The sequence below is a fragment of the Cardiocondyla obscurior genome, linkage group LG05 (genome assembly GCF_019399895.1).
Source record: "Cardiocondyla obscurior isolate alpha-2009 linkage group LG05, Cobs3.1, whole genome shotgun sequence".
NCBI lineage: Eukaryota > Metazoa > Arthropoda > Insecta > Hymenoptera > Formicidae > Cardiocondyla > Cardiocondyla obscurior.
Genome location: NC_091868.1, coordinates 9491765 through 9504364, shown reverse-complemented (window position 1 = coordinate 9504364; position 12600 = coordinate 9491765). Strand labels below are relative to the sequence as shown.

The window sequence follows — 12600 nt, the reverse complement described above, 5'->3', positions numbered from 1 at the left end:
TAAGCGTCAATTTAAATATTTGGTATACGCGTGAAAGTCGATGAGACTTTCGAGCGAGGTCGTTGATTCGAGACACTGCGCGTGGGTGTTTTTACGACGTAGTTCGTGTTTCAGGAGATGATATCATCAAAGTGCAAAGGAAACGAATAGAGGAATTACAGCGTGAGCTATACAAATCGCAGCAACAGCTCCAGCAGATTCGCCAGACTCAGCCAGCCACGGTGCGCGCCGAAAAGCTGGCGCTACAGCAGCATATACATAATAAAATGCAACAACAGCAACTGGCTTTGCAATTGCAGCAGCTTCAGCACTTGCAACAGCAGCAGCAACAGCAGCAGCAGCAGCAGCAGAATCAACAGCAAACGCAACAGCAAGCTACAATTCAGCAACTAAACGCGAAGGCGAGTCTTGCGGCTTTTCTACAAGCGCAACCGAATAACGCAACCGCTATTCTCGATTCTGCGACTTTGACGGCAATTAATAACAAGAAGAATCAATCTAAGAACACTACTGTCCAAATACCCACAGCTATTGTTCTAAATTTAGCAAAGCCGACTAAGTTGAACGGTTCTCTGCTCGGTGCTCTCGTAGCGCAAGCACAAGTTCAACAACAACAAGCTACTATTACTACCACTGAAGACAGCAAACCACCACCACCACAATATGACGAAGCTACTAAATTGCTAAAAGTATGATTAGCTTTTATTGCATCGGCAATACAATATAATTTAATTAAATTCTTTTAATAAATCTTACGAGTTATCTTAATACGCCGTATATTTTATTTATAGGTCAAAATCGAGCCTGTCCAGAAGAGTCACATAAAAAGTCAAGTAGTTGACGACGTATTAGAGATTCTCATAAAAAATGGCGAGCTACCACCAAGCGCCGCGCAAGATCCAGCTACTCCCACGACTCCGAATCGTCAACTGCAACAAAATTTGGTTTTTACCGGACCGGCAGACAGTCCAAATCAGTCGTTAGTTTTCACGGCCACCAGTCCGATGAGTCCAATCAGTCCTATACCAATGGAAGTATCTCAAAGCGGCTGTTCAAGCCCGTCAACACCGGCACCACCGCCGCCGCCACCATTGCCATTAACTGCGTTCTCCATTCCGTTAACCACTGCAATTGAACAGTTGCAACAACAGGATGAAATCAGCTCTTTCAGTACAGACCTCCTTACATCCGAAAATGACCTAGATACAGCGATGTTACTTAGTCCTCAATCGGTGCAACAAGCTTCTCCTGATCCTCAACCTCCACAAGAAGTAACTTCTTCAGACAATGCAAATTTGGATCTTAAAGTACGTATTTTTATTTTAAGAAAATAAAACTATTAAAATATATATATATTTTTTTTTTTTATGTGTCGACCAAAATAAGATAAATAAGATAAAGATAAATAAGAAAATAAAATTAATAAGATTCAACATGATTAATAAAATTAATAAATAAATTTTTTTTAATTAAATTTATATATAAATAATATTTATATATAAAATAAAAATATATAAATAAAGATTAATAAAATTGAGTGATTATTTGAAATAATATTATTTTTAGGAATTAGGATTGGATTTGGAAACATTGGATCCTATGGATTTCGGTCAACTAGACTGTGACATGCCAATGGATATGGACGATCCCGATTGGTTGGATTCTTTGATGCCGCAATCGCCACCACCTACGACATTATCATCTAATCACCAATCCAGTCATCAATCTACCACTCCGTCAATTAACCTTACATCGACCACGGACCTTTACGACCCGCTACTAGGCAGCAGTCATTACTCGTTTGATCTCTTTAATATGGAAGACTCTGACTTCAAGATGTCATCCGAATTATCTCCAATGGCCTGGGACAAGGTAGACTTTGCGACCTAGCCCGAGATATTTTCTTACAATTCGGCATTATGTACTTAATACTCGGCAGGTAATCAAAAATGTAATTCAAACAAAGAAACGCGGACATTGACAGGACCATTGCTATTGCCATTTGGTCGAGTCTGTCTGATGCATTTTATATAAGCCGTTTTGTGACATCCTTGCCTCTGATATATCTTGTAATCGATGCTACATCAAATGTGTACTTATACGCGCGCGTATCAAGATGTAAACGTTGATTTAAAAAGCATATCTAATCGTCGAAAAAATGCACAATCGCGCGCGACTGTTATCATAATTAACAATTAACAAAAACGAGAGAAGGCTGTCGAATTATGGACCAGTGACACATTATCGTTGGACTTTTTTTTATCAACGCTAAAACATGTCATTCTTTCCATTATTTCCATGATCAATCGTTTTATTAAAAAAAAGAATCTAATAAATAAAGTGTTTTTTTTCACGTATCTCATTGTATGAATTAAAATTTGAAATAACGATGTGTGCGTCCATGAGGAAACGGCCACCCACTCGTATAAAAGAAATAGAAATCTAATTCTGGGACCGAAATCATCTTTTAAAAAAATATTCTCCGAACAGTCAGCTTATATCAAATTTTTAAGTTAGTTTTTACTGTCAAGTCGTGTGTTGCTTGAGTTTTAATAACTATGAGAATTAGCGTGTGTGTCAAAACAAGGAGACGAGAAACATTATATATATAATATATATGATCGCTTCGGATAATCTCCTCTTTCCAAATACCTGTCCCTCTCTCTTAATCATAATTAATCGTAACGTAACTACATAATTATACACTTACAAAATCTAATATAACGATAATTATTGTAGATATACATATACACATATGTAAAATATACTTCTATACGTGCGCCTAACGTCTGCGAGTCGTGTAACGTTCGGATACGCGAGCTCGGAGGCCTTCCAGCGCAGCTATACATATTTTCTAAGCCACACAGCATGTGATGTTAGGAATTATTACGTATTTTAATCGATAATCATTATAATAGCGATGAAATCGTAGAAACGGCTGCGCGCGCGAGCGAGTTGCATATTTGTCACCGGGATCGGCTGCCACTGCGTGGCTCCTTCGATCTTTCCGCCGTGATTAGTAATCTTTTTGTTGTTTTGTGACATTCCATGTTTCCAAACTGTATGAGAGTGATCGAAGCCACGCGTATCGCCAGCCACAATTATTATGTACAATGAAAGACAGATATGATTTTTTCTACGGCGATAACAGATAGCGTATGTGACGTGTGAGACTAACGCACACTACGATAGGTTCACGTACGCTAGCCGCTTTCGCCGCAGTAAATGTTACATCTGTCTTTAAGTGTACATTGCACGACGAGCGATCGTTATATAAACTGAAGGATCTCGTTTTGGAATGCTGTACCGGGCGAAAGTTACTTTGCGTTAAAACATGTCGCCTTGCATTATTCTGAGACGCTCTTCGGAGACCAAGCGATTTCTGACTTCGATATAACAATGAAGGACCGCGCTGCCGAGATCGGTGACAAAAGCAAGAGTGTGTGTGTGAGAAAAATGTGTTTAAAAAGCATGAGTGTGTGATTGAAAAAAGATGGGGAAGCCTCAAATTAATTGTGACAAAATTAAATTATAATGTTATCTTGTGATAAAGTTTGGCAAAAGTGTTTTTTTTTAAATACATATGTAAAAAATATTTTAGTTTTTTTTTTTGTTTTTTTTAATTCTTATATATCATGTATTTTTTATAGTAATTTCTGTAAAATTAAAAATTTTCAACATTGATGTTTGCAATACAACAAATAATAATATAAAGAATAAAAAGACACTTTACTAAAGTCACAATCTAACTTGAGGTTCTCTTTGATGAGTGCACGTAAATACGTATTAACATTTATAAACAGCGATGGTGCTAATTAAAACCCCAATACGCAACGATCAATTTTTCTAAAAAAAAAGAAGCGTCGTTATTTCTTTCATTTTTTTAGAGAACCATTTATAACAATACCGCAATGTTCCAAACTTTCCTCGCAACCAATGTGCCTCGAAGTGTTGTTTTCCTTGCGAGCTTTTTAGTTCCGCGGGAACTGGCGTTATATAATAATGAATAGAAAAAGAGAGAGTGGTGTATTTAAAGTTGTTAGTTCTTCGAGTAAGAGAAAATTAGTAAAGTGTGTTCTCATAGTTTCATTAGGTACATTGGTCCACAATCGTCATTTCCCTCCCACAATCATTAGAGAAAGAGCAAAGAAAAAAAAAGATGCAACATTCCAAACATATTCACGCTTCATGGAGAATTCTAAAGACCTCGAGGTACTACCATGTTCTGTTGTGCGTGTGAACTTGATAGAGGAGACGAGAGACGCAAACGTGCACTGTAACGCATCGCCGAATCCATCGAGATTCGCACGGAAATAATTAAGCCGGAACTCAATGCATTTAATTAAAAGAACCGGTTCGCCCTCGTACCTTTTTCCCTCTCGTAACTCTCAGAACCAGTTGTAGAAACATTCTTTTTATCGAGCTTACGAACATCGATTTCGTAAATAATAATGAATTAAGAATTTAATTATTTATTGTGCCAAATGAATCAATTGCTTATACATTCTACGAGCTGCGCAGCTTGCAAGGCCGAAGTATTGTTTCATTCGTAACAAACGACTTGTGAGCTATTAATAAATTTGCAGCGTCACTGATTTATCATTGTAAAAATCTGCTTTTTGATCGCGTTTTATTAATTTGCATTTAATATATCGCTTCCGTATTGCTTTGTCCCGCTATTACATGCTTTTATAAACAACAAACGCGGCCTAGAAACTCGTCCACCACAATAAACGGAACATGGTATCGGGGTGAGAAACGAAGGTGCCAAAAAAAGATATCCCTTGCTACAAACATCATGTAGAAAATCGTTACACTCGTCACCATCCGTTGCCTCATGACAATAAGGATTTTATTATTCTCTGTAAAATACTGTATATATATGTGTAAAAAAAAAAAATATAACGAAAGTGTGTGTTTTGTAGTAGCGAGCTTGACATAATGAATTTATTTAGGGTAATCGAAAGGGGATTATTAATTAAAAATCAATCATATTATACTGTAAACCGCCGCGTCCCTATCTCATCAGACTCGCAACGTAACCGAGCAACATGCTCGGAGACGTTGCAGTCGCACAATTATTTTAAGTTCGAGTCGTTCATCATTCATGATTCTGCCGATGATTGATCGATTTGTCAGGCTGTGCGAATCTGGTAGTCTGTCATGTTTGGTGCATCTGCAGTGTTTGTACGTATACGTACGTATGGGTAGTAAGTTTATGACTCGCGAGTGCGAATTAAGACGAAGTTAAGGCAGCCAAGTAAGGTGTAAAGTATGTAAACCGGTCGCATCTATAAATATATACATAGCTTCGTCGAGTATATAACAAGCCGCGCAATTGTATCGAGAGAAAAATGATAATAAGATGCAGCAGCATTGCATATATATGTACACGCAACATATACACAACACGTTTACACAGCGGACACACATATTTCATACATTTGGTATGATCAATGCGTGCACACGCACGTATGAGGAGTGGTATATATATTTAAGTTTTTGTTATTAAGTATCATTGAATTTATTGTAATGATATACTCTTAAGTAACGATCACGTAATTATTGCTAGAGAGAGTGTTATTTATTTTTATTTGTTGCGAATTTATCGATTGCCTTCCATTTGAGTAAAATAAATAAATATAAAGTTATTCGCTAAAGTCAGTTTATTCCTACATCTTAGTCTCTTGAACTCATAAATTTTAATCACTACATATAAGATGTACGACACGCTTGGAATATTCCATATACAATATATATAATCAGTATCTCAAAGATAAGAGCGAAACATATTATCAGATCCTCTTTAACAGAAAAATTAAATTATGATGCTGATTAACATTCATAATAGGATTCTTTTATATTGCACTGGGCTCGACATGTTGATTAGTTTGCGGATTAACAGAGGGAGTGATCTTTTGCATAGATACTGATTCTGATATCGATGAAACATACGACATAGTCGAGGACGTTCTAGTACAACGACTGCTCGTAGAAGTACTCGAAAACGGAATGCGTTTCTGCCAACCAAAACGTTTTAGTAACAGCCGAAAAATCTTCTGCTTGCACACGTATATAACGAAAATAATAACGCCTTGTAAAATATCTATCGTATAGCTGATATTCCATACCATCTGCGGTATGGAATCACTGGCATTGATCAACCACAAAATTATACCCATGCTCCAACTTACTCCCATCACGATAAACAATTTGAGATAGGTATTAAACCTGTGAACAAATACATTCCTGTATCATTGTCATTTACAAAGTTCCTAAATCAAATTTTTAATTGAATAAATTAAATAATGTAGATTATCACAAGATTTTTTTTTTTTTATATATTAAATGTTAATTTTTCTATTGTGAATTTTACAAACTTGCGCTTCCTTTTTTCGTAGCGCCGACTCTCTGAGCTTTTCAGCTGATGAGCGGTATGTTTATTATGATACAGAATTGCTAACGCTGTAGCGACAAAAAAACAAATGTTTGCAAAAAGAGCGGCACCTGTGGGTCCGTAATAATATACCGTTAATGCATCATCCCCTAAAACGAAAAACGAACCTTTTGGATTAATATAATATATACTTTTAATTGAGAACTATTGAATTTAATCGAGACACCGATAAAGCTCCACTAAGAGATTCTATCGTCACTTACGACCAAACCAAAATTTTGTCTTGCACATTTCTGGACGGATTAAGCTTTTCGGTATACCGGGAGCATGGTCCATGATAGCACAAGCAACATTAATAGAAAAAGTGACTCCCCATGCATATAAAGAGTATATTATAAATTTTCTTTTCTTTTGGTTTTTGTTTTTCTGATGCAAGTTGAGTTTTCTATAATATTCAATTTATATTTAGAACAACTTATTTTTTTATGTACGTCTGCAAAGAAAAACTTTTATAATTTACCTGAATGTCCACCAAATATCGAAACATGTTGCGTTCAACCAAAAACAACCCGATAACATAGAAAAATTAAAAATGTAGGCTAAAAGAATTAAATAATGTGTTAAATGTGTATCGGACTGTCTAAACTATATAATAATGTAGTTTGCGCATGCTGTACCTAATGGAATACAATATTTCCATTCAGACAATTCGGGAATTTCCTGGACGCAAAATATGACCACGTTTGTGGTGAATAATGATGCGACGTGCACGCGCAACGTATAGCTATGAACGTTCTGAACCTCAGGCAATATGGAATATACCACAAACGTTAACAGCAGAAACGGCAAGGACACGAGGAGGCAAACGGACATGTATGTTGGAAACCCAATCTGATTCATGCAAACGATTGCATCATAAATATTCCGATCCGAGACACCGAGGCAGTAAGATGTTGACGGAATGAGCTGGTGAGGATCTTCATACAAAGATCCGTTGACGAGAAACGCGTACTCGCCAGGATTAAGAACGCGGTGTGCGCTTCTTTGCACGACGCACGGATCGCGAACGGTCAATTGAAATACTTCATCTAATTTCTTGATCTCGGAATTGTTCTGGCGAATGTCTGGAAAAGAATAATTTTTTTCCCCTGCTATGCACTTCTTCTCTAACGTTAGGCGATCGCCGAAAGGGCAGCAGAGTTGAATGCAGGTCTCGTTTTCACAAGCCTCATTTGAAACGATGACTATGGCATCGTTATAGTCATCTGTATTGAAATTTCTGTCTATTTTGTATGATATGGAATTATTCTCTCTGCCGATCTTCGTGAGATTTTCATCAAATTCTCGCGTGAAATTACTTTTTTCATTGACTTCTGTAGAATTCGCACGGGACGTCTGTTCGTTCTCTTTCTGAATCTTTGTATATGTTTCATTGCTATTTTTGGCAGAATTTTCGTGCAGATTGTACAGCTGCATTTCATCGTCTTTCGTAGAGTTCACCAAAACATCATGCCGTGCCGATAAATTGTCTTCCTTCCCGTCATTGTTCGTAAAATTTCTCAGGGATTCCGACAACGAGGCAACGAATAGAAGCACGTAGAACCAACGTACGATGCTCGGATACATTATTTAACTATCGACATGTTACATTCATAAAATAATCTTAGCTTTATAACTAACAAAAAAGGTTTAAAACAATACTATGAATTATCAAAGCGAATTTAATTTGGCAAAAAAAAGACGAGCCTGTTTTCGAAGCGAGCACACAAAGCATGTAAACACAGAAATTAATTAGATAAAGCACACCCTCAATTAAAGATTAAAAACGAGATACATAAATTTAAGATGCTAACAAGAATAATTTGAATTACCAGAAAGTCATTTGATTCTAATTTGTTATAAATAAAGACGACTTAAGTTTTTCTTGCTCAATAGAATATTACGATGCAAGTTAAAAATAATTAATTACGGAATAAACACTGTATCAACTTCATTCCGTTTCTCACACTCTTTACGAAGTTAGTTTCCTACCGAAGATGCTACCAAAGCAACGACATTGTTAACAACAGACTTTTCCGGAAATACCGTTGCCGAAACCCATTATCTAAAATTCTATAAGTATAGAGTACAACGGAGCAAAAAGTGGTCTTTCTGATTACGGAATATGCAAGTCACGAGTTAAATTGGTCAGAGTCAAATAAATTGGAGTGAAAATTAAATTACAATTTGTTAATGTCACCTCTTTTAATAACTATCAAATGATCAGAGTTATTAATAATGATAAGCGTGAAAAATATATTTATCAAGTTCATGAACATTAAGAATGTTAATCTTTTTTTAATGTTCGCTAATCATTTGTGATTATTTCACGCCTATTTTCTGGTTAAGCCTATTATTTAAAGATTTATCATATTAAAGACACAATGTGATTTCTTGATTATCCTGTTTTCACCTTAAACCGGTTAGATAAGTAAATTCACAAGGAAAACGGTCTTTCCTGCTTCGCTTAATCACACATCATATGTACACATATGTAGCCAGAGACTTTAGTTGTCACGTCTAGTTATCTAGTTGTCAATATGCACAAAATTCTAGTTATAATTGTGAATTATTTTTTAATTATAATTAAAAAATAATTAATCAATAATTAACAATTACTATAAAAATATTTTAAAAAGAAAAAAATTTTTAATGTGTTATTTAAATTAATTCTCTATATCATAAATGGCATGCGACTAATATATGATTCTTATTTAATGAAAGTTTATAAAAAAAGATTTAGTTTTTGAAATTATCTTATCAATGCATGCAATATAATTATATTAAAAGTACAAAAAGTGCTTAATTATCACACATTTGTTTCCACGAAAATATAAAAAAAAAACAGGATGAAATATAACATTTATAAGTGAGATTAATTTTAAACTAAATGAATAAAAATATAAAGTGCCAACACCACGTTCTGTGATTCACTTCTCGGCAAACGAACAGTGCATGAACATGCTCCGGCAAATAACGAGACATGACTACTAGATGCTGAGCAGTGGAAGGCGTTAACAAACGCAGTACTCCACTCTGGCACTTTACGTATATACAGTGTATCAAAGAAAAAAGATACGGAGAAACTTGAAGCACAACTGAATTGATTGATTAATTAAAAAATTATATATTTTACGAATTAATATTATCCTTTTAAAAAGAAAAAATAATTATTTAGATTCAATGTCTTAAATATTTTACAAAAAAATTATTATGCAAAAATTTCTAAGTATAAGAAACGAATAAATTAATTCTTCAAGTATTCTCCTGGTTGCGAAATTAAATTCCATTTTTATTAATTAAATTTTTTTTTACTCACCGGTACAATCTTTGCGGTGGAGTTGAATAGTCGATGTTACGGTGAAGTTGAAGAGTCGATGATCACGATGGAGTTGAAGAATCAATGTCACGGTGGAGTTGAAGAGTTGATGTCACGGTGGAGTTGAAGAGGAGATGGTCACGATAAAGTTGAAGAGTCAATGTCACGGTGGAGTTGAAGAGTCGATGCCACGACGGAGTTGAAGGGTGGATGTCGATTTCTAAAATATGTACAGGAAGAGTCGATGTCGATTTCTAAAATATGTACAGCGAATGGTAGATATAGCGTTTTCTATCGGCGAAAACGGCTAGTAGTGTACGTAATCCTAGACGGCAAAGGCAGGGGATGAGAGAACGGAAAGAAATCAATCATCGGCAAACCGGCCGGCGCGGTATATACATGCGGTACATGTGAAACTCGACGCACACGACGCTAAAGTCATGTTCGCTAGCTGTTGTCGCTAAATCTGCTTTTTAGAGTACAAATAATGTTCAATTATCATACCCGTTGATTATGCCACATTTAAAAGATAATTTTATTGCGTGCACGCGAAGAATTAATTCCACCAACGCGTAAATGTAGATAAATATTACAAAATAACATATATATAATACAGTCGGTGAATGAGTATTAAATTAGATAAATTCTTACATCTTGATTGCTCCTCTAACACCCGATGCCTCCCAAGCTTTCTCCTGCTCCTCCGATTGCCAGCTCGTCGTCGTTGTTCGTCGATACTCTCGCTTCTGAAATCAAATTATTAATTGCGATCATCGAGACTCTTTGCCGGTAATCCAATAGACCCACGCAATAAAAAGGGCAATGCAGAAGACGATGTTTTACCGTAAATTACGATCCGCTTGATCCGGATATTGGAACGCGTCGCCTAAGTTGCGGAAATTCGAATTGAAGAAGCAACGACCAAGTGAGCTTGTCGCCATCTACCACCATTGAGTGCGTCCAGAAGTGCAACTCGATGAGCGCTCAGTGAGCTCTCGCATCTGATTAGTAGACATTTTTTTATCTTAAAGAATGTTCCAATCAGACGTAAGAGCTCACCGAGCGGTTGCGCTCCTGTAAGCACCCAATCAGTGATCTGCTTTTGTACAGTCGCGAGGTAAAAGGTCTCATAGAAACAAAACCCGACAAAACCGTATAAATTTGAATTAACACTAACGTGAGAAGATCGGCTTGGAGAAAGGACGTTTACCGGCGTTTTGAAATAGAGTTTCGTGTTTGCTGAAATTACTACCATTCAATATGGCTTGGGTTCCGTTGGAGTCGAATCCAGAGGTAAGAAACTTCTTCTCAGATCGCATTCGTAATTGTTTGAACAGTGATTTAACAACCGCATGTCTTTTGTTTTAGGTTATGACGAAGGTAAGGTGCTGCATCATTGGGCTAGTCACTCTTGTTATTTCCTCGGCATCTTGAACACATAATCAGCCACCTACTGTTTTTCAAAAATAAATTAAAAAAAATTTTTTTACGTAATGTATACAATTCTGTTATAGTTCCTTCACAAGTTGGGGGTTCCAAAGAAATGGTCAATTATAGACGTATATGGTTTAGACACTGACGTATTGGCTATCATTCCTAGGCCTGTTCTTGGTGTTATTTTGCTTTATCCTGTTACAAAGGTAAAAATCTACACTTAATAGTATAATTTTTTTTTTTGCAATTTAACCTAGATATCTATATTTGCCAAATGTATTATCTCCTTAGATTGATAAGATACAAGATGATATATCGAAAAATGAGCACACTAAGTACGACGCTCAAGAGTCTATATACCATATGAAGCAATCTATTTCAAATGCATGTGGGACCATTGCATTAATTCACAGTGTAGCAAACAATTTAGATGTGTAAGTATTTATAATTATATACAGGGTATTCCATAGTAAATGAACACCCTGTATAATCCAAATTATTGATTGACAAAGAGCAGAAATAATTTTCCTGGTTTATTATAGTATACAATTGGAAGATGGATTTCTTAAAAAATTTTTGGATGAAACCAAAGGACTCTCATATGCTGAACGTGGTGAACGCTTAGAAAAAACGCAAGATATCATTGATACTCATATGGAATCTGCTCAGGAGGGACAGACAGAGGTACTTTATTATTTTATAAGCAATACAGTTATTTTTTAAATAATAAATTACAAATACATGTTTCTTTTGTAGGCACCAGGTGAAGATATTGAAGTATATCACCATTTTGTTGCATTTGTACATAAAAATGGATCTTTGTATGAGCTAGGTATGCATTCGTTTTACATGAATTTTATAATTTATTTACATTAAAAACGATAACAACTATTCGTTTCTTATTTAGATGGTCGAAAGCCTGCTCCTATTAATCATGGCACGACCACGCCGGAGGAATTCCTGGACAAAGCCGCACAAGTATGCAAGGAATATATGGAACGTGATCCTAACGAAATGCGTTTTACAGTGGTTGCACTCGCTCCCGGCGAGTAAACAGCATTCTTAAGTGGACTCTCCTTTAAGATAAGTTCCAGCTAAATAATTTATTTTTTACGTTACATAATGTTATAAACATTTCGCTTCGGCAACGTATTCCTTTCATATCTTAATTGCCGGCTTTTTTTAATACTGTGTAAAACGTTAATGAAAAAAAAATTTATATACACAGTTGTATATCGCCGTTTTGCTCTTATTAAAAAAAATTATTTCTTATTGTAACTCGATGAGTTTTCATACAGGTACAGATTACATCACGTTTAAAAATATCGAAAGTAGGTATAGTATGCAGATATTTTTAGATGTTAAAAACATAAAAATATGATGTGGCGCGATAAAGAGTATTTAAAACAAA

At 35.6% G+C, this 12600-nt stretch overlaps 3 protein-coding genes across 6 annotated transcripts in view; 2 read left to right on the top strand and 1 right to left on the bottom strand.

The window, feature by feature from the left end:
• The window catches only part of LOC139102430 (myocardin-related transcription factor A), a 33482-nt gene extending 27831 nt beyond the window's left edge, over positions 1–5651 (top strand). For all 3 annotated transcript variants that reach the window (XM_070656318.1, XM_070656316.1, XM_070656315.1), the window contains 3 exons: positions 115–689; positions 792–1307; positions 1567–5651. In XM_070656318.1, coding sequence (XP_070512419.1) covers positions 115–689; positions 792–1307; positions 1567–1890 — 1415 coding nt within the window. In that variant the 3' untranslated portion in view covers positions 1891–5651. The remainder of the gene's footprint in view (positions 1–114; positions 690–791; positions 1308–1566) is intronic.
• A 98-nt stretch (positions 5652–5749) lies between these two features.
• On the bottom strand, positions 5750–9441 carry LOC139102431 (G-protein coupled receptor Mth2-like). Of its 2 annotated transcripts, none has more exons than XM_070656320.1 (6): positions 9357–9441; positions 7075–8030; positions 6918–6996; positions 6661–6842; positions 6381–6546; positions 5750–6231 (listed from the first exon to the last, which is right to left on the bottom strand). In XM_070656320.1, exons 2-6 carry the CDS (start codon positions 8021–8023, stop codon positions 5859–5861), a joined length of 1749 nt encoding a protein of 582 aa, XP_070512421.1. In that variant the 5' UTR covers positions 8024–8030; positions 9357–9441; the 3' UTR covers positions 5750–5858. The 2 variants fall into 2 exon arrangements, with proteins under 2 accessions (XP_070512421.1, XP_070512420.1); XM_070656319.1 differs by having other exon boundaries at positions 9354–9440.
• Positions 9442–10900: 1459 nt separating this feature from the next.
• Positions 10901–12467, top strand: Uch (Ubiquitin carboxyl-terminal hydrolase). Its single transcript, XM_070657225.1, has 7 exons — positions 10901–11048; positions 11124–11135; positions 11270–11395; positions 11481–11623; positions 11732–11873; positions 11946–12021; positions 12097–12467. Exons 1-7 carry the CDS (start codon positions 11016–11018, stop codon positions 12240–12242), a joined length of 678 nt encoding a protein of 225 aa, XP_070513326.1. The 5' UTR covers positions 10901–11015; the 3' UTR covers positions 12243–12467.
• Positions 12468–12600: the final 133 nt, after the last annotated feature.